This window comes from Rana temporaria, chromosome 12, assembly GCF_905171775.1.
Source record: "Rana temporaria chromosome 12, aRanTem1.1, whole genome shotgun sequence".
Lineage (NCBI taxonomy): Eukaryota > Metazoa > Chordata > Amphibia > Anura > Ranidae > Rana > Rana temporaria.
In genome coordinates, this window is record NC_053500.1 from 115597299 (window position 1) to 115621542 (window position 24244).

At 42.9% G+C, this 24244-nt stretch overlaps 1 protein-coding gene across 1 annotated transcript in view; it reads left to right on the forward strand.

Moving 5' to 3' along the window:
* The window catches only part of LOC120918616 (protein-glutamine gamma-glutamyltransferase E-like), a 53378-nt gene extending 35075 nt beyond the window's left edge, over positions 1-18303 (forward strand). The window contains exons 7-13 of the mRNA XM_040330289.1: positions 1887-2016; positions 4069-4172; positions 7626-7868; positions 10182-10508; positions 13760-13920; positions 16272-16405; positions 17924-18303. Coding sequence (XP_040186223.1) covers positions 1887-2016; positions 4069-4172; positions 7626-7868; positions 10182-10508; positions 13760-13920; positions 16272-16405; positions 17924-18077 — 1253 coding nt within the window. The 3' untranslated portion in view covers positions 18078-18303. The remainder of the gene's footprint in view (positions 1-1886; positions 2017-4068; positions 4173-7625; positions 7869-10181; positions 10509-13759; positions 13921-16271; positions 16406-17923) is intronic.
* Positions 18304-24244: the final 5941 nt, after the last annotated feature.

Genomic DNA, 24244 nt, shown 5'->3' on the forward strand with positions numbered 1-24244 from the left:
TGCAGTGCGATTTGAGCTCATTCATTTTGTATGGGCTCAAATCGCACCGCAAAGGTATCGATACTCAGTAATGGCGAGTACTTGACCGAAAGTATCGGAATTCGTACTCGCCGGTAAAAAATGTTATTGGTGCAGCCCTAACTAGAAGTCATCATCATTCGCATCAGTTTGTCTGTTTGTGAAGGTTTTCATTTTTCCAGGCCATGGTATAGCAAGTAGTAGTTTGTCAGATTCAATGGGACTTGTTTTGTATTGCTGAATGCATGTTACTGCTCGTTCAAATGGCACAACCATTGGTCCATCCACACATGCCAGGGTGCTGGGTGTGATCCTAAACTCTGACCTCTCCTTCATCCCCCCACATCCAATCACTGGCTACATCTTGCCACCTTAATCTCCACCACAATTCGCCCCTTCCTGACTAATGACACCACAAAACAACTTATTCACTCTTTTTGGTTATTCCTCGCCTCGTCTACTGCCATTCTCTCCTCACTGGTCTACCTTTGCACAGGCTATCCCCTCGTATTATGAATGCTGCTGCTAGACTTACTAACCGATCTGTGACTGTTGCCCCCCTTTCCCTTTCCTTCCACTGTATAAAATTCTAAATATTTACCACACCATACAAGGCCATCTACAACATTGCCCCCAGCTACATCATTAACCTCATCTGCAGATACCATCTAAATCGTCCTCTCCGCTCCTCCCATGCTCGCCCCCAGGACTTATCCCATCCTCTGGAACTCCCTGCCCAAGTATGTCTGGTTAGCCCCTACCATGTCCACCTTTAAGCGATCCCTGAAAACTCACTTATTCAGGGAAGCCTATCCCACCTCCACCTAAGAATCAATCCCAGAGTAGGGCCCTCCCGTCCCTTCTGTATTAAACTATATTGATATGTACTGTCCCCCTCTACATTGTAAAGCGATGCATAAACTGTTGACGCTATATAAATCCTGTATGATAATAATAATCCAAGTGGCTTACTCAGTTCCAATGAGTGTCAAGGAACATACATCGGTATCTATAATCTCAAGGGTCGCTTAGTGTCCTTAATCCAATCACTATGGAATGTGTCAAGGCAGACATTGATTTCCAGGAGAACCATGAAAGTTATTATAGTATGTAAAAACCACCTTGTTCTAAATATATGATGCAATCACCTTGGTGCCATGAAGCTAGGACATGAGCCAATTGTTACAGTTAACTAAAGGTATAAATTGTAAAATTGCCAGGGTGATGTTAAAAGGTTGTTATATGTAGGTAATAAATGGTGTTGAAAGTCGCCACCCTTGTTTAAGGACGATTGCTCCAGTTTGAAGTAGATGGCCTTTTCCATGCCTCTTGTAGACTAGATGTCTGCTGTCCAAATAGTACACCACATTGTTCACTTTTGAACTACTAAAGCCCCTGTATACATGATCGGAATTTCCAATGGAAAAAGTCCGACTGACTTTTTCCATCGGGAAATTCCGACCGTGTGTATGCCCCATCGGAGTAATTCCATCGGAAATTCCGATGAATTCCATCAGAGTTTAGACTGGTTTCCACTCCAATGGAATTTTGTCGGAATTCCGATGTAATTTTGGTCGGACAAAGGTCCGATCGTGTGTACGGGGCTTAAGTCCTCCTGTGCTGATGACTGGATTAAGATGATTTTGTTTCCAGTGTGGCTATAAATGTTCAGGTATGTTTCTGACTCTAGGTACAACTGAAGAAGGCACTTGGGTGAGGGGTAAAAGGTCTTCAGTATCACAGAACAAGTCCAAATGAATGCAACATATTACCACTAGCTTTCAGATTTATACTTTTGTAAGGGAACATAATGTTTTTTTGGTGCCATTACTTTTAATTTTTTTATACCAGTTGTTTTATATTTGCAGTATTCAGATGCTTAGGCATTCCAACAAGGGTAATCACCAACTTCAACTCTGCCCATGACAAGAATGCAAACCTGTTTCTAGATATGTCTTATAACAGCCATGGAACAAGCAATGAGCAGGATATGATATGGTAAGCACAAGGGAATATGACATGGAAACTAGATGAATCAGTAATGACTAGTAAAAATATGTTTCACTGTAGATAAAATAACTTTCATAACCTGTTTTGTTTTGGGTGGCATGTTACCTCTGTGACTCCGCCATCTAGGGCAGTGGTTCTCAACCTGGGGGTCAAATTATGATTTGCCAGGGGTCACCAAATCCTGGACTGTTCCTGAAGCCCGCACTGTTCTCCCAGGAAGGGAGATGATTAAAGGGGGAGGAACAATGAAAAAGGGAGAGAAAGGAAAAAAAGAGAGAGCAAGAAAGACAGTTAGAGAGAGAGAGATGGGGGGGAAAAAACAAGGAATTAGGATAAAGAGAGATGAAAGGGAAAGAAAGGAGAACCAAGATAAAGAGTGGTACACCCTAAAATGTACTATAAGGGGTTTTAATACTGTACGAGTGGAAGGCATTCAGGGAGCGCTAAATGTCCGCGGGTTAGTGGCACAAATTACTTGTCTTGCCTTGGGTGCTTTCAACCCACGCTACGAAATTTTTTTTTGTTGTGGGTCCCCACAACTTGGGAAATTTTATCAATTTTATCAAGGGGTCACGGCACTAGAAGGTTGAGAACCACTGGTCTAGGGAGAGAGCCGTAGTAATGGAATGTCCACATGTCTTTTTCTTGTGCATTTATTTACCCAACAAGGTAAAACAGTTGAACTTGGTGAAGAATAGAGGAATAGCAGAGATGGAGAACACAGATTCAGGTGTAGATAAAAGGAAACAGTCCTGCTGCCAACGACAAACTTTTACTTCGCCACTCCAGCCGGGAAGGGGTATAGCGCACCTGGACAGGCCTCTCTCACAAGCCTGGCAGCCAGAATAACTCTCAAACTTGGGGTTAAGTCTCTGCCACAGACCCTCCCAATGGTTGCAGAAAATAGTGGTCTGAAGTCCCCTTGACTGGACTTGACACCTGGATCTCCTTAAGGTAGTTTAGATTAGGGTACCGACTGATAGGCGGCCAACATTCAGCCTCTCAGTGTCCGGTTCCCCCCTTCCCCGATGGATGGTTAGGCCCCTATTGGAACAACAGCCTCTCTTGGCACTCCTCAGGCAGACTCTCCACTGAACAGCTTCCTCCAACAGGACGGATAGCCCATGACCTCTTTAAGTGGGGACCCAGTCGATTACTGAGTTCCAAGCGGCAGATCAATTGCTCCAGGCCAATGTGGTCCCGAAGCCAGGATCTCTGCGTAGCACGTGCCTCCCGGCCTGAAAGGCCATTTGCCGGGGCGCCATGGAATGGCTACCCTGAAGGTGGACGCCACACAAAGAGAAACCCTAGGAAGATGGCGTCTGCCCCATAAAGACCCCACCCCAGCATGCACAGCGAGGAAGCCTCCTCCTGATAGGCTGCTGGGGGAAAGTATCCAGTCCTTGACTCCACTGCTGCCACCTGCCGACCTGGGGTGGAACTGCACCCCAGGAACAACAGCATGAGCCCACAGTACAGCCAAGCTGGGACAGAAGCTCAACATTTAAACTAATTAACAATGGTCAGAGTTATTTAACTCTCTGACCCCCTCTAAATTTCAATAGCACTGGTAATGAAAAGTAACCAGGCGCTACACCTGCATTCGTCTAAAGGTCCATTCATAGCATACGGCTCTGTGGTAATACATGCATTGCAAAAGCTTAAGTGTGCATTGATATGTACTGCGGTACTGTAGCCCATAATGGGTACTGACACTGATAGTGGGTTCAATTGCAGAAAAACATTGTCTTGCAGAATCATTGCTCATTGCCATTGCAACCCACATAATACCTTGTATTTCTCTACAGTGCAGTGTAACACAGCCAAATCGCAGAACACTGTTGCTAATGGGAAGCAGTGGTTTAGTGTTATCAGCCTGCAACAGGAGGTGCTGCCACTGCCAAAATCTCTAAGCAAGTTTTTTCTTAAGAAAACTGTATGCAGAGAGGCATGATGCTATGCATAGTGAAAATTTATTTAATTGATTTACATACACTTTACGTTCAGCATTACATAATATTCTTAATAATATCCTTGCAGGAATTTCCATGTCTGGAATGAATCCTGGTTCACCCGTAAGGATCTTGGCCCAGCCTATAATGGTTGGCAGGTTATGGATGCAACACCACTGGAGTTAAGTGAAGGTATAAATATTCAGATTGAGACTGTTTCTGCAAACCCATGTTTATTTTACAGTTTTACTGCTTGTTATTTTTAGTTACTGTATATACTCGAGTATAAGCCGACTCGAATATAAGCCAAGGCACCTAATTTTACAAAAAAAAAATGGGAAAAACGTATTGACTCGAGTATAAGCCTAGGGTGAGAAAAGCAGCCGCTACTGTAAGTGGAAAAGAGGGTCAACAATGCCTATCTGCAGTCTCACGGTGCCCATTTGCAGCCTCACGGTGCCCATTTGCATGCCTCACGGTGCCCATTTGCATGCCTCACGGTGCCCATTTGCATGCCTCACTGTGCCCATTTGCATGCCTCACTGTGCCCATTTTCATGCCTCACTGTGCCCATTTTCATGCCTCATGTACCTGTTCTCAAGCTGTGACATCGTCGATGGCCATCCCGCCACCTCCGCTCCGCCTCCTCGTACTCGTCCGTGACGGAACACTGATTCAGTTTGCCAGCAGTGAGTCAGTGTTCCGCCTATCACGGACGAGGACGAGAAGGAGTCGGGGTTTGGTACACTGCACGGCCACTGACTAGACTGCATATATTACAGCGCCGGGAGATCATAAGGCTGCAGATGGCCACAGCGCCGGGAGGACTCGAGTATAAGCCGAGGGAGGCTTTTTCAGCACAAAAAAATTTGCTGAAAAACTCGGCTTATACTCGAGTATATACAATATATGGAAAATATAATGTGATAAGAGTCAATAAATAAATAAGAAGAATTACCAATTCAAACAATATCAGCTAAAATATAAATACCAAAGATAAATATTTTATATTGAAAATAGATGTAATCCCTGACTGGATGACATTTTGATTTACTAAAACTGGAGTGCAAAATCTGGCGCAGCTCTGCATAGAAACCAATCAGCTTCCATGTTTTTTTGTTTTTTGTCAACTAATTAAACAAAGTTAAGCTAGCAGCTAATTGACAACAAGGCAGGGCTACACTAGATTTTTCACTCTCAAGTTTTAGTAAATCAAACATATAGAGTGCTAAAGCACTGTGTATCAAATTATATTTAAATAATATACTTGTTTTGAACTTTTTTTTAATCCTTTGTTGAGCACCGGTGCTGCTGATGGCCATTGGTTGTTAGCATGCCAGCAGCTGACCCAAGGTTGTAATGCTACACATTAACAACCTGCGGCTTAGTTTATTAAACAAGCAGGCTTAATCCACTCACTGGCTTGTTGACACTTTTTTTGGGCAATTTGAGGAAATTTTTAGGCATTTTGCTAAGGCACCCCTGGTAAACCCAGGGAGGCACCCGAGCATGCTATGCACATTGGTTGAAAAACACTGGCATAAAACACATGAATGTATGCTCCAAATACACATTTTCTGCATTCAGAGCATTAGCCTGTACGTGTGTATGTGTGTGTGCTTTTTTCAACACCTAGCACATGACTGGCGGCTCTGCACGCTGTGCGGTCCATGTACAGCCATGTTTAGAGTCTGAATATTGGCATGGCAATCTCTACACACTGTAGGGCTTCAAAAATCACCTTGGGTTGTGGTAAGGATGAGTAATCAAGAATTGAAGGACCATACTGTAATGTTTAATCCCAAGCACAAATACACTATATTCCCAAAAGTATTTTGACACCTGCCTTTACATGAACTTTAATGGCATCCCAATCTTAGTCCATAGGGTTCAATATTGAGCTGCACTCTTTGCAGCTTAAATAGCTTTAACTGTTCTGGAAAGGCTGTCCACAAAGTTTTGGGGGTGTGTCTATGGAAATTTTTGACCATTCTTCCAAAAGCGCATTTGGAAGGTCAGGCACTGACGTTGGACGAGAAGGCCTGGCTCGCAGTCTCTGCTCTAATTCATCCCAAAGGTGTTCTATCGAGTAGAGGTCAGGACTCTGGTCTCTGGTCTTTTTTTGGACGTGGCTTTGTGCACTGGTCCAAATAATTTGGTGGAGGGGGGATTATGATGAGTTGTTTTTCAGGAGTTGGGCTTGGCACCTTAGTTCCAGTTAAGGAAACTCCTAAGCCATCAGCATGCCAAGACATTTTGGACAATTTCATGCTCTCTACTTTGTGGGAGCAGTTTGGGGATGACCCCTTTCTGTTCCAACATGATTGCGCACCAGTGCATAAAACAAGGTCCATAAAGTCATGGATGAGCGAGTTTAGGGTGAAGCCTCCATTAATCTACATGTATTACCCCACCCCCATTGTGTTTAGTAGGTTGGTGGGCTTGGAGGAGAAGGAAGGGAGTGGGCTGTCATTTACCGCTGTGTATACGCCAACATGTGTGACTCTATAGTCACATGGGCTGCTCAGATGTGATAGGGAGGAAATGTTCAGCATAGAAACGCACTGAGAACTGAGCATATGCAGAGTTGCCACCACAGCTGTAAAATCTATAGCTGAATTGGGGGACATGAACAGAAGGTGGAAATAGAGAGCAGCAGGATCCACCAGGATTTTTACAAAATACAAAAAACGAATCTTATCGTGAGTATGAACAATATTTACTGTAATACAGCATTTATTGATATTTTTATGATGTGGGTTTAGTGACACTTTAAGTATAGAGTTTTCTGAGGATGAGCAGTGGGAAGAGGCCTTGCAGGCGGTTCCCGCTTGCTCCCTAAACGTGGCACAGAGACTTTCACAGCTGTACATACTCCTACGGGTTCATTACACGCCGGCCAGGCTGGCGAGGATGGGACTGGGGGTAGACCCCTGCTGTACTAGATGCTGTAGAGACCATGGAGATCTCATTCACCTCCTGTGGCGGTGCCCGAAGCTCCATCTGTATTGGGCAGGGGTGGTGGAAACGATTAACAGGGCCTTCCAGGCTCAGGTTCCTTTGGAGCCCAAGGTGTGTCTCCTGGGGATTACGGAGGGTCTCCTGGCAGAGGATATACCCAGGCAGGCTATAGGTAGAGCTCTGTTTCAGGCCCGCTTGTTAATACTGAGACACTGGAAAGACACTGAACCACCGACAGTGCAGGAATGGGTTAAACAAATGGGAGTTACTCTGAGGTTGGAGAAGGTGGTGTATCAGAGACGGGGGACTAGCGGCAAATATGAGAAGTTATGGGCCCAGTGGCTTGACACTCCTGGACTTGCCCCAATAGATTTGGTATACGACAGGTTATTTTAGAACCCTTTTCAGCCGGGTTGGGAGCAACCTTATAAGCCCCGCAGGGGGAGGAGACGGGATTTGTTCCAGGGAATTTTACCATGATGCAGAGTTTTGAATGTAGTACAAAGTTTTGTTTTATGTGTACTCTCCCATGTGATTTTCAATGTGAATATGCTCTGGAGACTGTAAACTGTTTTTTTTTATATATATATGCTCAATAAAAACATTTGTTTGAGAAAAAAAAAGTATAGAGTTTTCAAATGATGTTGCAAATGTTTCTGTATTCGTAATGCTATCTTATTGTAGGATTTTATCGCTGCGGGCCTGCGCCACTGGTGGCCATTCGGGAAGGAGATGTTGACCTCAAGTATGACGTTGGCTTTATGTTTGCTTCAGTTAATGCTGACCTAACACAATGGATAACATTTAGTGATGGCACTAAAAAGAGAGTCTCTAATGACACCAAATACATTGGAAAATATATCAGCACAAAGGCCGTGGGGAGTGAAGACCGTATCGATGTCACACACATGTACAAGTACCCAGAAGGTAGGAGAAGTCTGATAGATGCCAGTCTTTATGGTCAAGATTACATCATATCCAAACTCAAATAGCAAAAATTATATATGTTGCAGCTTAGCAGGGACTGACGGTCACTGATCTCCGCTCCGTAAATTGAGTGATCAGGGGTCATGTGATTGCTCGGTTCTCAATCTTAAAGTCTTTGTTATGATCTTTGAGAATCTTCAAAGCGGACCCCACAGCCCTTTTAACAAATGTCGCATGACTGTGCAATTGTCATTCAAAGTGTGACAGCGCTGAAATCTGAAAATTGTCTTGGGCAGGAAAGGGCTAAAGTGCCTGGTATTGAACCAAGGGTCAGACTTTGCAGGCAAGACAGGCAGGAATAGCAAAAAAATATATTTTATTACAAAAACATATAGACAAAGCAACAATATATACAAAGATAAAAAACCATACACAATGTAAAGTATGAGTAGTGCCCCCTGTGTGTCTACGCGTTTCACCGTGAGGCTTCTTTAGGACGAACAAGATAAGACACTGGTAGATCTCACTATCTTAAGGTGATACAAGCCACATATGCGAGTATATATCCATATATCGAAGACTTTATAAGTAGAAAAGTTCCATAGTAGAATAAAAAGGTGACCTAAATGAATATCTCCAGAAGCTCAGGAAGAGAATAAATTGGAGCACAAAGCTCCCTCCATGGAGAAGATTCACTGTGAGGAAATGCCACACAATTGGCATGTGATCCACCGTTTTGCTCAGAAGCACTGGTACATTAAGGGGGGAACAATCCAAACTAAGGAAAGAGGAGGCTTGTAGGCTCCCCATACAGTCCAGATAGAAGATTCAGTCTCAAATCAAATGGATCCCAACATGACAACCGCCCGCTGGGCAGGTATAGCCAGCAAAATATAGCGGCTGAACGCTTCAGTGATGGCCCCCGGGAGACAGCCTATACTGTGCACAATTTTACGGATGTGGCATTGCGAGTGCTTTTCCCCTTTTTCGTTATGCCTGTATTGAAGTGGTTAAGCACAAAACCCAGCCAATACTGTACTTCATTCACTCCCATTGAAGTCTATAGGGCCAAAAATGCAGTATGCTGCACCATAAGAAGTACATATACCTTTTCACAGGGCTTTTTTTCAGCAGGAACGTGGGGCAATGCAGTTCCGGCACCTCCAGATCTGAATATATGTAATGGCAAGGAGTGCTGGGGTATATTGGAGGGTCTATTGATGCTGGCTGCTGGGGGATCTATTGTTGCCCGAGGGGATCTCTTTTTACAGGAGGGGTTCTATTGTTGCTGGGGGGCTCTTATGTTACTGGGAGACAATCGTTGTTGGGAGACCACTGTTAAGGGAGGGGTCTATTGTTGCTAGCTGTTCAGAGTCTATTGCTGCTGGAGGTGCTCCATTTTTGCTGGTTACAGGGGATCTGTTTTACTTCCTATCATTAAAAAATGACATACAAATTACTTAGCACCATGAATTGATACTTGGTTCTGTATCCATTGCTGAGAGGTGGGTAGGGGGTGGAACCAAGGAACGGTGCTTGGAGGTGGGTAATGGGTGGAACCAAGGAATATTGCTCAGAGGTGGGTAGGGGGTGGAACCAAGAAATGGTGCTCAGATGTGGGTAATCGGTGGAACCAATGAATGGTGCTCAGAGGTGGGTAATGGGTGGAACCAAGGAATGGTGCTCAGAGGTGGGTAATGGGTGGAACCAAGAAATGGTGCTCAAAGGAGGGTAATGGATGGATCCAAGGAATGGTGCTCAGAGGTGGGTAATGGATGGAACCAAGGAATGGTGCTCAGAGGTGGGTAATGGATGGAACCAAGGAATGGTGCTTGGAGGTGGGTAGAGTTTGGAACCAAGGAATGGTGCTTGAAGGAGGGTAATGGATGGAACCAAGGAATGGTGCTCAGAGGTGGGTAATGGGTGGAACCAAGGAATGGGTCTCGGAGGTGGGTAGGGGGTGGAACCAAGGAACGGTGCTCGAAGGTGGGTAGGGGTGGACACAAGAGTTGACTTGGAAGAAGGGAGTTCCTGCACCTATTTTTTGAGAAAAAAAGCCCTGCCTTTTCATAAATCACACAACACTATGTTCCATTGATGTGAACAGGCCCCATAGGGAATTATGTAATTTCCAATGGCAGAAACTGGAAAAATCGCACTAATGCGAACAAGGCCTTTCTTCTTTTTAGATGTTAAATATTGTTCTGAACACGCCTAATCCTTTTCCCGGGCACTTGTTATCAAAAAACAAATTGTTGTAATAATGAAACTTCTTTAGAGTCATGCTAAGAATCAGCCTCATTCTCTTTATAGGGTCCTTTGAGGAACGGGCGATATTTAACAAGGCAATTGACAAGTTGTTACAGAGTCCTTCTGTGGATTTTGAGAAAAAATTGGAACTTTTTAGAAGAAAAGAGGAACATAAACCAGATCAAAGAATGGCGCTGCGTGGAGCATTTTCTTTGTTCCAGAAACCAATGCTTGGACAGGACATACATATGATACTGAGCCTAAAAAACACGACATCAGGGAGTATCAAAGTGATTGTGAACATGACCGCATCCAGCATTCTGTATACTGGGAAACACAAGCATGAGATCTGGGCAGATGCAAAGGTTCTTCCTCTTCATCCTAATGATGGTATGGATGTGGCCGCAAGAGTTCAGAATCAATATGGTAGTGAAGTGATTGTCATAAGACATGTGCGGTTTGTTTTGTTCTGAATTGAAATTCAGACAAATTTTTCATTATTTTGAAATTCGGATGAACTTTCGAATTACAATAATAACAAATGATTAACTTAAAATTTTTATTAGCTGTATAAAGAGCAATCCAAGGAGTGTTAACATTCTTAGGGCCAGATTCACAAAGGGGATACGACGGCGTATCTCCTGATACGCCGTCGTATCCCTGTTTCTATCTATGCGACTGATCCATAGAATCAGTTACGCATAGATATCCCTAAGATCCGACAGGTGTAATTGTTTTACACTGTCGGATGTTAGGATGCAGTACCGCGGCCGCCGCTGGGGGGAGTTTGCGTCGTAAACCAGCGTCGGGTATGCAGATTAGGAGTTACGGCGGATCCACGACGGATTTTCACGTTCACTACTTCACCGCTAGTCTAGTTTCCCGTCGCAAAGTTAGTCGTCGTTTTAGGTGCCCTAACTTTAGTTAGCAAACGTATTGCTGTCTAAAGTATGGCCGTCATTCCCGCGTCGAAATTTAAAAATAAACGTAGTTTGTGTAAGCCGTCCGGGAATACGGAATTACGCTACGCGCGTCGCCGTTCGAAAAAATGACGTCACGGCGCACAAAGCACGACGGGAATTGCGCAACTGAGCATGCGCAGTAGGTCCGGCGCAGGAGCGCGCCTAATTTAAATGGCACACGCCCATTTGAATTGGCCTGCCTTGCGCCGGAGGCCGCCGGTGTAGTTTTCATCGCAAGTGCTCTGTGAATCAGGCACTTGCGATGAAAACTTGTGGCGGTGTAACGTATCTACGATACGTTACGCCGCCGCTCCCCTACGTGAATCTGGCCCCTAGTTACAGTAAGTATGTTATGATGAACATTATTTATCAACAAACAACCGTAAATTTATAAGTAAAATTGTAAACCATCATACGGTACAAGATCTTGCAGTGAAATAAGTTTTTATGGTGTACAATAGTAACGAATTTAAACAAATCTGAAATAATGAAACAAAATTTCGGATGAAATTTGGAATTCAAATAGTTTTCTAATTCAAAATAGTATTAAAAAGGGGGGATAGGGTTGGGACTTTGAATGAGGCATATGATAGACACTACCACTGGCCCCCATCCCTGTAAATGTATAAAAAAGGGGGGAGAGTTGGGACTTTGAATGAGATGCGTTTTTAGCAGTATGCGATTAAATATATATATGGAATATAAAAAATGTTTCCATAATAGCCAGGCTCAAAGTTGCCAACCAAAAAAGCACTAAACCTAATTAATCTGTCTAACTGTATGTAATTCAAAATAGTTTTCAAACTTGAGAATAAAATAGGATAGAAAATAAAGGAATAGAATAAAAAATAGGATAAAACCGAACAGAATAGAAAATAATGCGGTAAAATAGAAAATAAAGGGGTAGAATAGAAAATAAAATAAAAAATAGAAAATAATAGAGTAAAACAGAATAGAAAATAAAATATTACCATCTTTCGAAATTCAAATTTCAGATAGAATACATTTGAATTCAAATACAATAGAAAAATTCATTTCAAATAGAAAACATTTAAATTTGAATAGAAAATAAAATAGAAAATAATAGAATAAACAATAGAAAAGAATAGAATAGCACTTTCAGAGTTTAAACAGGCAGTGAGGAGGCGACATATTCCCTCATCATCCCCTGTCAAATGCCTTTGAAAAGCCATGCAATGTAAAACCCATCATAGCGACTGTTTAGCCAATTGATTGCTTTTACGGGTAGGCGTCTCCTCCCGCCTCCCACCACCCTCCGGTGCTTCTCCGGTCTCTCTCATGCAATTAGGGAGCCAAAAAATGAATCCACCAGCGGTGACAGTTTACCATAGAGCTAGCCATGGACCAGATGGTCCCTGGCCATCCCTATGACCCTCAAAGGCCAGATGTAAACTCCCGACGTATAGTTACCCCTGCTATATGGTGGCGTAAGTGCGGCGTACCAATGTTAAGTATGGCCGTCGTTCCCGCGACAAAATGTGAACGTCGTTTGCGTAACTCGTCCGTGAATGGGGCTGGACTTAATTTACGTCCACGTCAAAACCAATACGTCCTTGCGGCGTATTAGGAGCAATGCACACTGGGAGATTTCCACGGACGGCGCATGCGCCGTTCTTGAAAAACGTCAATCACGTCGGGTCACAGAAGATTAACATAAAACACGCCCCCCTGTCCCACATTTGAATTAGGCGGGCTTACGCCGGCCGATTTACGCTACCCCACCGCAACTTACGGAGCAAGTGCTTTGAGAATACAGCACTTGCCCGTCTTAAGTTGCGGAGGCGTAACGTAAATAGGTTACGTTACGCCCGCACAAAGTTACGCGCACCTACGAGAATCTGGCCCTGTGTGTTTTTTTTATATATATATATATATATATATATATATATATATATATATATATATATATATATATATATATATATATATATATATATATATATATATATATATATATATATATATATATATATATATATATATATATATATATATATATATATATATATATATATATATATATATATATATATATATATATATATATATATATATACATATATACATATATATACACACACACACACACACACACACACACACACACACACACACACACACACACACACACATATATATATATATATATATATATATATATATATATATATATATATATATATATACAGGGCTTTTTTCAGGGGGAACTTGAAGGAACTCAGTTCCACCACCTCTGGCTCAGACCCTTTGGTTCCTGCTCACCACAATCGCTTGTAAACACAGAAGTCTGGTTTCTGTGTTTACAAGTGACAGCTCTGCACTCTGTGTGTAACCCCCTGAACTCTGCACTCTGTATGTAATGCAATCCTTGTATTTAATGCCCCTTTAAGACCCTCCTACTGTTTGTGAAATCTGAACGGGTCGTGGTTGAGTTCCTGCACCTATTTTCTGAGAAAAAAAGCCCTGTATATATATAATGTTTGGGGGGTTCTGAATAATTCTCTAGCAAAATAAAAAGTGTCAGAATTGGCTTGGGTGGCAAGTGGTTAAAATAATACAATAAAGCATCCCTAAAATATAGATTTCTAGCTATGCCATACTAGCACTGTGGAATTTGTGAAAACTTGCCATTGTTTACATTTTTTTAATTGTTCCCAGAAAAACTCATATCCATCACCCTGACATATGCCATGTATGAGAAATATGTGAGTGAAGACAACGTGATCCGTATGACAGCTTTGTGTGAGGTTGAAGGGACAGAGGAACGTATTTTACTGGAAATGGATGTAAACTTTGCGAAGCCTTCGATGAGCGTCCAGGTAACATGATTGCAAATCCTGCAGTGGAAACGCATTGTATGTGCAAGCATTTATATTGGCTAATTGCTGATTGGCTATGAACCTCTAGTCATTTTGATGTGTGACAGAAGTAATGACTGCAAAGGACACCAATGAATACTTTAGAAAGGATGAGAGTGGGTTTACATCCACTTTAACTTTTTCTTAACTACTGCCATAGTGCTGATCTATAAGGATATAGATGCCTCCTGCATGTATCCTTACCTGTCAAATGTCTCCCCTCTGTCTGTTATAAGAACTGAAAAACTGCAGATTCTGTGGGTGGGTCTGTTGTCTGGAGCTCGGTGGGTGGAGTTGTGATGTCAGTAGACTCTCCGCCCACCTCTACACTCCCCTTGTCAGCATGCATTTTTTCCTATGTATTCCTTACACTGAATTCTGCTATGATCACTAACATCCAGTCAAAATCCAGAAAAAGTAACCACATGACTTCAGAAAAGGAGTGGGGGTGGGAATTAAAATATAATGCTTGTCTGAAGCTAGTGCATGAGATATGTAAATAACCTGTCACTCACAGCAAGGGGGTAGAACGGACTAAGGTTTTTTTCCGTAAGTCCGTTTTATTTCACTGAACAATAAAAGAGGATTGCTCAGAGCTGGATTAACTCCGTGTGGCAAGACTGGGCACAGATGATAGGAAATCTTATACTGTACATTGTGACATAAAAAAAAATTGGGTTTACATCCACTTTAAAGTTTTATTTCATCCCCCAGGTTACTTAGTACATCTATCACTTAGAATAAAAAGAGAAAAGAAGGCCCTGCCTGTAACAGAATGACCCGGGACAAGCAGAGACTTTGTAAGGATGAGGGGTACTCCTGTACCGGCATCACCAAGGAGTCTTATGTCTAAGGTCACCTTATGTCCGATAGGGCCATAGGGTGACTGAGAAATTGTATCCTGGATTACAGGACAGGGGACATCACTGATAGTTCATATTGCAGGATCTTGAGAGATTGCAAGTTGTTGGTTAATTGTGACCCAACCAGTCAATAGTGACTCATCTCTCTGGATAGCCTGTTGACATGTTAATTGAGTCAGGCTTCTGGAAGACCTTTCATTGTGTGCTATTGATGATGTGTTGTGACTCTAAAGGTCAGACGTCTGTGCAATGTGTATTGTGCAGATGAATGACTTATTGTCGGAGACATAACGTCTGGGGGATAATTAACTCCTCTATGTAATTATCTAAAAGTATGTGATTGAAGCCCCATGGTGTGAAGGGGGGTGGAGATTTCAGTGTCCCTTTAATTACGGTCACCTGCTTGTAACCGCATAAAAAGCTGAGAAGAAACCATTAAAGCAGTCTTTATTTTGGAACAAGTACAGAGCTGCGTGTCTCGTCTTGATTCTGGGGAAATGGGATGGATCGGGTCCTGTTGGTTGGAGTGTCGATAAGCTGTCTTGGATGTGATGGAAGGTCGTAAACGGTGGTGACCGTTACACTGCCATTTAAGTGTTTAAATTTAATTGTAAAATCACTCAATTAAAAAGATTGCCCTCATAAAGGTAAATGAATATGGGCAAATTATCTGTCTCATTGGGATGGTGGTAACAGCAGGCAAAGGTCCAGAAGAGGTAGGCAGGGCTTTTTTTCAGGGGGAACTTGGTGGAACTCTGTTCCACCACATTTGGCTCAGACCCTTTGGTGCCTGCTCATCACAATCACTTGTAAACACAGAAGTCTGGTTTCTGTGTTTACAAGTGACAGCTCTGCAGTCTGTATGTGATGCAATCCTGGTATTTAATGCCCCTTTAAGACCATCTTACTGTTCGTGAAATTTGACTGACTACACTCACTATTTGATGTGATTTGGAGGGCGTGTGTAGGGGGGAGGGGTTTTGTGGGGCCGTGGTTTAGTTCCAGCACCTATTATTTGAGAGAAAAAAGTCCTGGGTAGATGGAATGTTTATGGATCACTGCTAGGATGAACAGGAACACAGAGGGGTGTCTTCATGATCAAAGCTTCACTGGACGGACTGGCAGATCCTCGGTGCCCTTATCGTAGAAACCCAAACTCCTCGTTATGCCCGCGCCTCCAGCGAAGCTTTGATGATAATTTTTTCACTGGCCACACAGCTTAAAGTTGGTTTATCATCCAAGCTTGACCTTGGCATGTTCGTGACAGCCTGATCTTTAGGATATGGACTATTTGTACAGGTAGATCTGAAATTATGGGCGAGAAAGCAGAGATGGTCATAAAGAGTATACAGGCAGATGCAGAGAAAAATGAATACCCAATGGCAAAACACAACTAGTATTATTGCCCCTCTTTGCTGGTTCCTAATTGATGAATTTAATGATTTTCAGGTTCCAAAACATATTGTTCTTAACAGAGAGGTCAGAGCAGATGTTATAATCATCAACACCTTACCTGAAATACTGAGCGTCTGCTCATTGCTCCTTGAAGGAAGTGGACTTGTTAATGGAGTTCTTCAGAAAGAGTAAGTCATGTTTTTTTTATTATTACAACACCAAGGCCATACATGGGTCGAATTCCAAAAAAAATTCTTTTGAAAATCAGAAGTTTGTACGTTTTGTGATCCGATGGCGCCACCATTGGTTTCAAAATTTGACCAACCAAGCCTTAGATTTCAACTACAGTAAATCATTTTGGAGGCTGGGAATCTTCTTTTCTTTCTGGCAATATTCTTTTCTTGTCCCTCTTATTTTTCGATTAATATTTCTCACATGATTCTTGTATCATTGATTGAAAAATCTTTAGTTTTTTCAAAAAATTTCCATCATGCCCAATCACTCAAATTCGGCCGTTGCTGCTTCCCACTAATGGTGCAAAATTCGAACAAAAATCCTTAGTTATGATTTTCAAAAGAAAATTCTTTCTGAATCCAAACTATGTATGTAGCCGGCTTAATATTGTTTAGGTCATTATATTGAAGGCAGAATCACCCATTCACAAATTAGAGGAAGATATGAATCTCCATAAAAGTGTATATAGATCACCTTGAACAGTAGAAAAGTGCAGTTTGTTTTGTTAGGAGAAATTCAGATTACATTTTAGTTTCAGCCTTTTTTTTAACCAGACTTACTATGAAGAGCCAGCATAAGAAAATGTAAATACAAACTGTGTGGGGGTCCTAATCCATACCAACCTCTTTGGGTCTGGTATAGATTATAAGTAGGACCCCAAGCCAAAAAAACAAAAATGTGTGCCCCCCCATTCCATATCAGGCCCTTAGGTCTGGTATGGGTTTTAAGGGAAACGCCACGCCCACAAAAATGGCATGGGGCAAGCATGCAGCCCAGCAGGCCAAGAAAGAAGAGGAAGGCAAGCACCCCCCTCCTGAGCCATACCAGTCCACATGCCCTCAACATTGGGGGGTACATTGGGAGAGGGGGACTCTCCCCCCCAAAGCACCTTGTCCTTATGTTGATGAGAATAGGGGGCCTCTTCCCCACATCCTTGGCCTGGTGGTTGTGGGGGGTTCAAGGCTAGCTTAGCCAGATGTGAATGGGCATTGGGTACATAGTACCCCTACTCATTCTCCCAAATTTTTTAAAAAGAAAATAAAAACACAGACTGTTTTTGAAAAGTCCTTTATTAAAAAAAAAAAATAGATAAACATGTCCCCCGATGTAAACTCAACATCAATCATGATGAAAGCCGGCCACTGACCCACACAAAAATAGAAAAACCCTGCTGCCCACTGAGCACAACCAGTCTCATCTAGAGACACTCGTCGAATAACGGGGAATTCTTCGACCCCACCGTTAAGTAAACATGGGGAGGGGGGCCACGTCCCCTATGCTATCATGCATGGGGTCTCCACGTGATGTCATGGAGGCATGACCACCCGGGAGATCACAAGAAGAAAGTGAGTATTGTAGCTAGAGCTTTATTTTGAGGAACTTTCTGGAAAAAAAAACTGTTGTTGGGTAATAAATAACAATTATGATTCAATTTCTGGATCCAAAATAATCTATGCAATTTTTGTTTTCAGGCTGCCAGCTTTAAATCCTGGTGCAAAGATCCAAGTCAGTTTTACACTCAGTCCTTCCAGGATCGGCAACAGGACATTGACAGTGACCCTCAATTCTGACAAGATAAAAAATGTTAAAAGCTCCTATCAGGTCTTCGTGACTGGGGCTCCCTGATTCTATAGATAGACCTAACTGACATATTTTTTTTTTTTAGCACTGCCTGTGCCACGAAAATATTAATATGACAGGAAGACTTGAAGTAATAATAATATAGCACCCTTATTCTTGCCAACACTGTGCCTAATACTAGTATTAATTAAAAAAACGGCCACAATTGGGCTTTTGCAAAAATCTGAATATTCAGAACTAAAGCCCTGCTTCTGGCTCCTAAAAAAAAAAAGTACCCTTGCAGTGGAGCCTAACCGGTACTAGTGGTTGAATTCTTAACAAGTCTGAAGCCCTGTACACACAGGCAAGAATCTCGTCAGGAAAAAAAGCATAGTTTTCCCTGACGAGATTCTTGGCAAGAATCTCTTGTCGCCCGAGTGTACAGACTCTCCTTTCAAAAGAACCGCGGTTCTCTTGAAAGGCAAGAACGCAGTGACGTCATCGCATATGACGAGCATACGCTCGTCACATTCGATGCCGTCGCCGCCATCTTGCTGCCCCCTACCTATGCCTAGGAAGCTATCGCGCATGCGCCAAAGTCATTTCGAGCATGTGCGACAGTTAAGTATATACACTCTCGGGTTTCTCGGCAAAACTGCCGAGAATCTCACAACGAGAAAAATAGAGAACATGTTCTCTATTTTTCTTGTCTAGATTCTGGGCATTTTTTTTGTCGAGAAACCTGAAAGCCTCGTACACACGCTCGGTTTAGTCGGCAAGAAAGCTCTGCCAGCAGTTTTCTTGCTGGTTCTTGCCGAGTAAACCGAGCATATGTACGAGGCTTAAGAGTAGAGCAATAAGCTGTAATACTTATTTTATTCCTATCCATGGAAGGGTTCTTTCTCCCACACTGTACAACCGACCAAGCTCCTGACACCATTATATACAATGCGGGATCAATAGTCCAGCATTGTACGTGACGATAGTGAGGACCTAATGAACATTTGACCCCAAGTGGCCCCACTTGAAGGTTTTTTTTTTTTTTTTTAAATCCATCTTTAAATTTTTTAAATAGTACTCATGAAAGATTTATATTTGCTCTATTTAGTTTATAAGAATTTTCTTTCTTATCAGTTTAAAGTAAATGTTTTTTGGAAAACAGACAGAATTCCCTTTTTCAGAACTTTGAGGATAATGCCTGGCAGGACAAATGTAGCCCCTATAACAAACGTTCAATGTGTGTGTCTGCATTTCTATTCCTACTAAGGCATCTATATGGATTGACTCCATCTAGGCCACGCCACCGATGTGTTTTGCCCCACCCACAAGGCTTAATCATGGCGGTCATACCTCTATGACTAAGCCCTGTGGGCGGGACAAAATGCATCGGGGGCATGGCCTGGATCGAGTCTAGGATGAGGCTGCTTTTACTACTATTAATAATATATTAATAATATAAACTAAAATTAGTTTTGAAGCTGTGATTTCGGACTGCTAACACTAAATCTGAGGTCTTACATTCCCTTAAAGTAGTGCTAACTCATAGAGCAAATATTCAACTTTCATAAGTAAGCCAATACACTTAGGGGTCTATTTATGATTCATTGGTGGAATGCCACACACATTTGTGCATGCTTTAGGAATTGTGGCTGTTATTTCTTAACAATTTTAACCACCTGACCTCCGGAAGATTTACCCCCCTTCATGACCAGGAGCATTTTTTTGCGATACGGCACTGCGTTACTTTAACGGACAATTGCACGGATGTGCGACGCTGCACCCAAACACATTTTCTTCACAAATAGAGCTTTCTTTTGGTGGTATTCGATCACCTCTGCGGTTTTTATGCTATAAACAAAAATAGACCAACAATTTTGAATAAGAAACAATATTTTTTACTTTCAGCTATAAAATATATCCAATAAATTAGAAAAAAATCTAATTCCTTCATCAGTTTAAGTCCATCTGTATTCTGCTACATATTTTTGGTAAAAAATCCCAAATAAAGTGTATATTGATTGGTTTGCGCAAAAGTTACTGAGTCTACAAACTATGGGATATTCTTATAAAATGTATATTTTTATTTATATTCTTTTACTACTAATGGTGGCGATCAGCGACTTATAGTGGGAATGCAATATTGCGACAAACATTCAAGACACTAACTGACACTTTGAGGACCAGTGACAATAATAGTGATCAGTGCTAAACATATGCAGTCACTATAGTAATGACACTGGCAGGAAAGGGGTTAATATCAGGGATGATCAAAGGGTTAAATGTGTGCCTGACCAGTACTTTACTACTGTGGCGGAGGTTCTTGTACTAGAAGGCATGGATCGGTGCCCCTGCCTAGCAGACATAGGATCCATGCCTCCTGTAGTGACAGAACCGTGATCTGCCTTGTTTATATAGGCAGACTGTGGACATCGAGTCTGCCATACCCGCTGATCAGCTCCTGCTCCGTCTAATCACAGAGGGAACGGCTCGCTGGCGGCGCACATGTGCACTCCAGACCGCCAAGTGCAGGATCACGTACTAGATGATGCTGCGCAGGAGAGCAGCCTTGCCGCCGTATATAGTCGTCAAGTGGCTAATTTCTATGATCATCAGCGCCACCTGGTGGCCAAAATGCGGTATATTTTCTCACTGAGGTATTTCAGAAAACTATACCACATTTTGGAGCTGATGATATAGGAATTAATGTTGGAGAAATTACACCTGGGCACGCACAAATCTGTTTGACATTCATCCAAGAAATGTTTTATAAATAGCCCAATTGGAAAAATATTGTATAAACCTAGTCATTAAAGAGGAAGTAAAATTAGAGAGGGGAAAAAAAAACCCTGCAAGAGAAAGGCATAATGAGCTAGTATGCATAACATACTAGCTCATTATGAATGACTTACCTGAGATCTAAGCCCCCTAAGCCCTTCCGGGTATCGCCGCTCTGGCGCTGTGACTGGCCGAAGCGGCGATGACGTCACTCCCGCGCATGTGCAGGGGACCGGCAGATTCCATTCAAGACCCGGCATGCTCAGTGCGCCTGCGCCATTGTCTATGGCGCGAATGCGCCGTAGACAGCGGTACATTCTTTTTGGCAAATATCTCCTAAACCTACACGGTTGCAAACACCTACAGGTAAGCCTTAATCTAGGCTTACCTGTAGGTAAAAGTAGTCGGAGGGTTTACAACCACTTTAATGATTGGTTCTCAACAAATCTAACTCTGTCCTTCAGTTATTGTAATCTTGAAATAGCTTTATGCTCTTTTTCATGGTTGTGCTGCTTTTCATAGAAGGATCTTCTACCTCAGTTGTACTGTAGGACAATCCATAGGTAAACCTTCAAGGCCTCTAACAGTTTCCAGCCCTTCAGTTCACAAGGATCCGTTCAAAGGATTATTTTAAAACTGTGACTAACAACATAGCTGTGCCAGTAAGTGTAGAGAACATCATCTGTTACTTGTCCTTGAGTGCAGGTGATAGGAAACATCCATTAAAATTATTGTGAATGTTATTATAATACATATCTATGTAATTGAATAAACTGTTTGTACCTTTATTGAATGTAGTGAGTCATTTTTCAACACAAAAATAACGGAAAATTGAATACTTACCTTTCCGTAATTTTCCTTTCCTGGTGCCTACCCATGGCAGCATACCAATGGTTGTGGCTCCGCCCTCGTCCAACCCACAGGACCACGTAACTCTATAAAAGAAAGAGCTACTCCCCCCCTCAGGTATTCTCGTAACTAGTCTTCAGAACTTTAAGGATTACAGAAGGGAGGGTGTATGCTGCCATGGGTAGGCACCAGGAAAGGAAAATTACGGAAAGGTAAGTATTCAATTTTCCGTTTTCCTGGTGCCTCCATGGCAGCATACCAATGGTTATTAACTCGCTTACAGGGAGGGTACTGTAATAATATAATCAAATGAGTTTACCAAACTGATAGTTCAAAATCTCCTCCCAAAGTCTTGGGAGATAAGGACTGCCGCATCTAGGCTATAGTGCGACCCAAAGGCAATGAAGGACGACTAACTAGCCGTCCTGCAAATTGTTCCAGGAGACACCTCAGCCCAAATCCTGCTGAGGATTCCTCGTGAGCATTCAGCGCATTCAGCATACTTAGGCTGGGAGACAACTAGCATGATACGTCCTTGGACTAGCTTGGAAGGCGACATTGCTTTCTTTTCGCCCTTGGGAATAACGAATGAACATTGATCCTTGCGAAACTGTTGTGTTAGTTCTAAGTAACGCCTCAGGGATCTGGCTATATCCAAACCATGTAGTTTGAGGTGATTGGGTCTCCTCTGAAGGTCGGGAGAACCCTTTCCTGGCTAAGATGGTAGACTGCAGGTACTTTAGGGACATACCGGTGCATAGGCTGTAGGACTACCCTGTCTGGGAAAAAAGTGACGTAGGATTTCTGTGCCCCTAGAGGCTGCGTTTCGGACGCTCTATGCCCTGACACGATAGCAATCAGCAAGGTAGGTTCCCAGGTAATGTCTTCCAATGCACACTCTTTAGTGGGAGCAAAGGAAGGGTTTGTTAAGACAACTGTCAGACACCCATATGGGGTGTGGGTCCTCCCGGGAGGGCGTAGTCTTTGACTGTTTTCAGGAAGCGCTCCACGAGAAGACTATGTGCCTAGTGTGCGCCCGTCAGAGCTGACAAGGCTCCAAGCTGAACTTTCAGAGTGCTTTAGGACCTAAGCCTAAGTTCAGACCAGTTTGTAGAAAGAGTAGAATCTTTTGGACCCCCAGGACCTAGCGAATTGAAATGGCTGGATTCTTCCAGTTCTGTGAACCTCCTTCGAAACCTATTAGTAGGTGGCATAGGTGGATGAATCTCTTGCCTGTAATAATGTCTGGGTGAAACCATGTGAGCAAATTAGGTCACCCAGTCTGTTCTGCCCAACCTTCGGGCCTTCATGTCCAGGATCCCTGGACGTGGGTGAAAGAAGTCGTCTTGATATAGGAGGTTGTCCGCGTGTGGGAACTGTACCGAGCCATTTGGCTAATAGTGGAAATCCATTGTCTTCTTTGCCAGAATAGCGTGACTGCCAGGATAGCGACCCTCACCAACGTCAGGAGCTGGAGAAAAGGCAGTTTCAGAGTAATCATTAGGGAAAACATCCCTTTTGGAAGTTCTATGATCTAAATGGTATATCCAACGGAAAATCTGCAGGCCTAGTGATCATCCATTGTTGCTGTTGAAAGGTCTTGAAAAAGGCGAACGGCTAGCTGAATCTTGGGGCTGGGCCGTAGGCAGCCTGAAGATTAATCAAATTATTCTCGGTCTATTTATCAATTGGGGCACCTCGCTGGGTCAGAGACCTGCTGTGCGTCCCGACTTGGCTTTGAACATGGGCCACTGCCACCTTGTCTGTCTGAACCAGCATGCACTTGCTCCCAAGAAGAGGGACTAGATGCGCCATCCATGCTACTCTTAGCTCTAGGATATCGGAGATTCTTTCCGAACTGAGCCGCCATCCTACTTGTACTAACTGGTTCTCTAGGTGATGTGTCACCCCCCAGCCCAGATGACTTGCCTCAGATGCAAGAATGGTTCATGAGATGGGTCAAGGAAGCTGTGAACTAGGAGGTTGGGAGGTCATGCCCACTACCAAGGCTGGACTTTCCCGATAACTGTTTGTCTTAAATGCCCCTTTCTCCATTGTGCCAGAAAAAACCCAAGTGGAGATCGTAGATGCCAACTGGTTTGCTTCGTCCACCTTCTGTACAAATTCAGGGATCCTCTCTGATTGAAGGCGGTGTCGCTTCTTCGGGGTGTTGAATAAAGCTTCCAGATGCGTGCATAAGCGCCAATAGACTGAGTAGATAAGTCATTCGAACTGGAAGAAATGTAGGAACCTGATCTCCCTTTCCCAGAAGGAAGCTAGGATTGTTACTAAAACCTTGGTAAAAAGGTTTTGGGATGAAATTCCAAAGGGAAGATATTTGAATTGGAGGCGCAAATCGCCTACTTTGAGCCCAGGCGAAACATTGGACTGAAAGAGAGCTTCTTTCTTGTCTTTGGAGATCAGAATTTGGTGGGTCGGAGAGAAAGCGGTAGAGGATGGTTTTGAATCACCAGAAGAGAAAAAGTCCTTGAAGGACCGTGGAGGCTGCATGGACCAGTGCAGTTTTCCACCCAAACGTAGGCAGAAAAGCCTGAGTCTTGCTACTACCGGACCGGTGGATAAGGGGGGCAAAAGGACTTCTGGCTCTC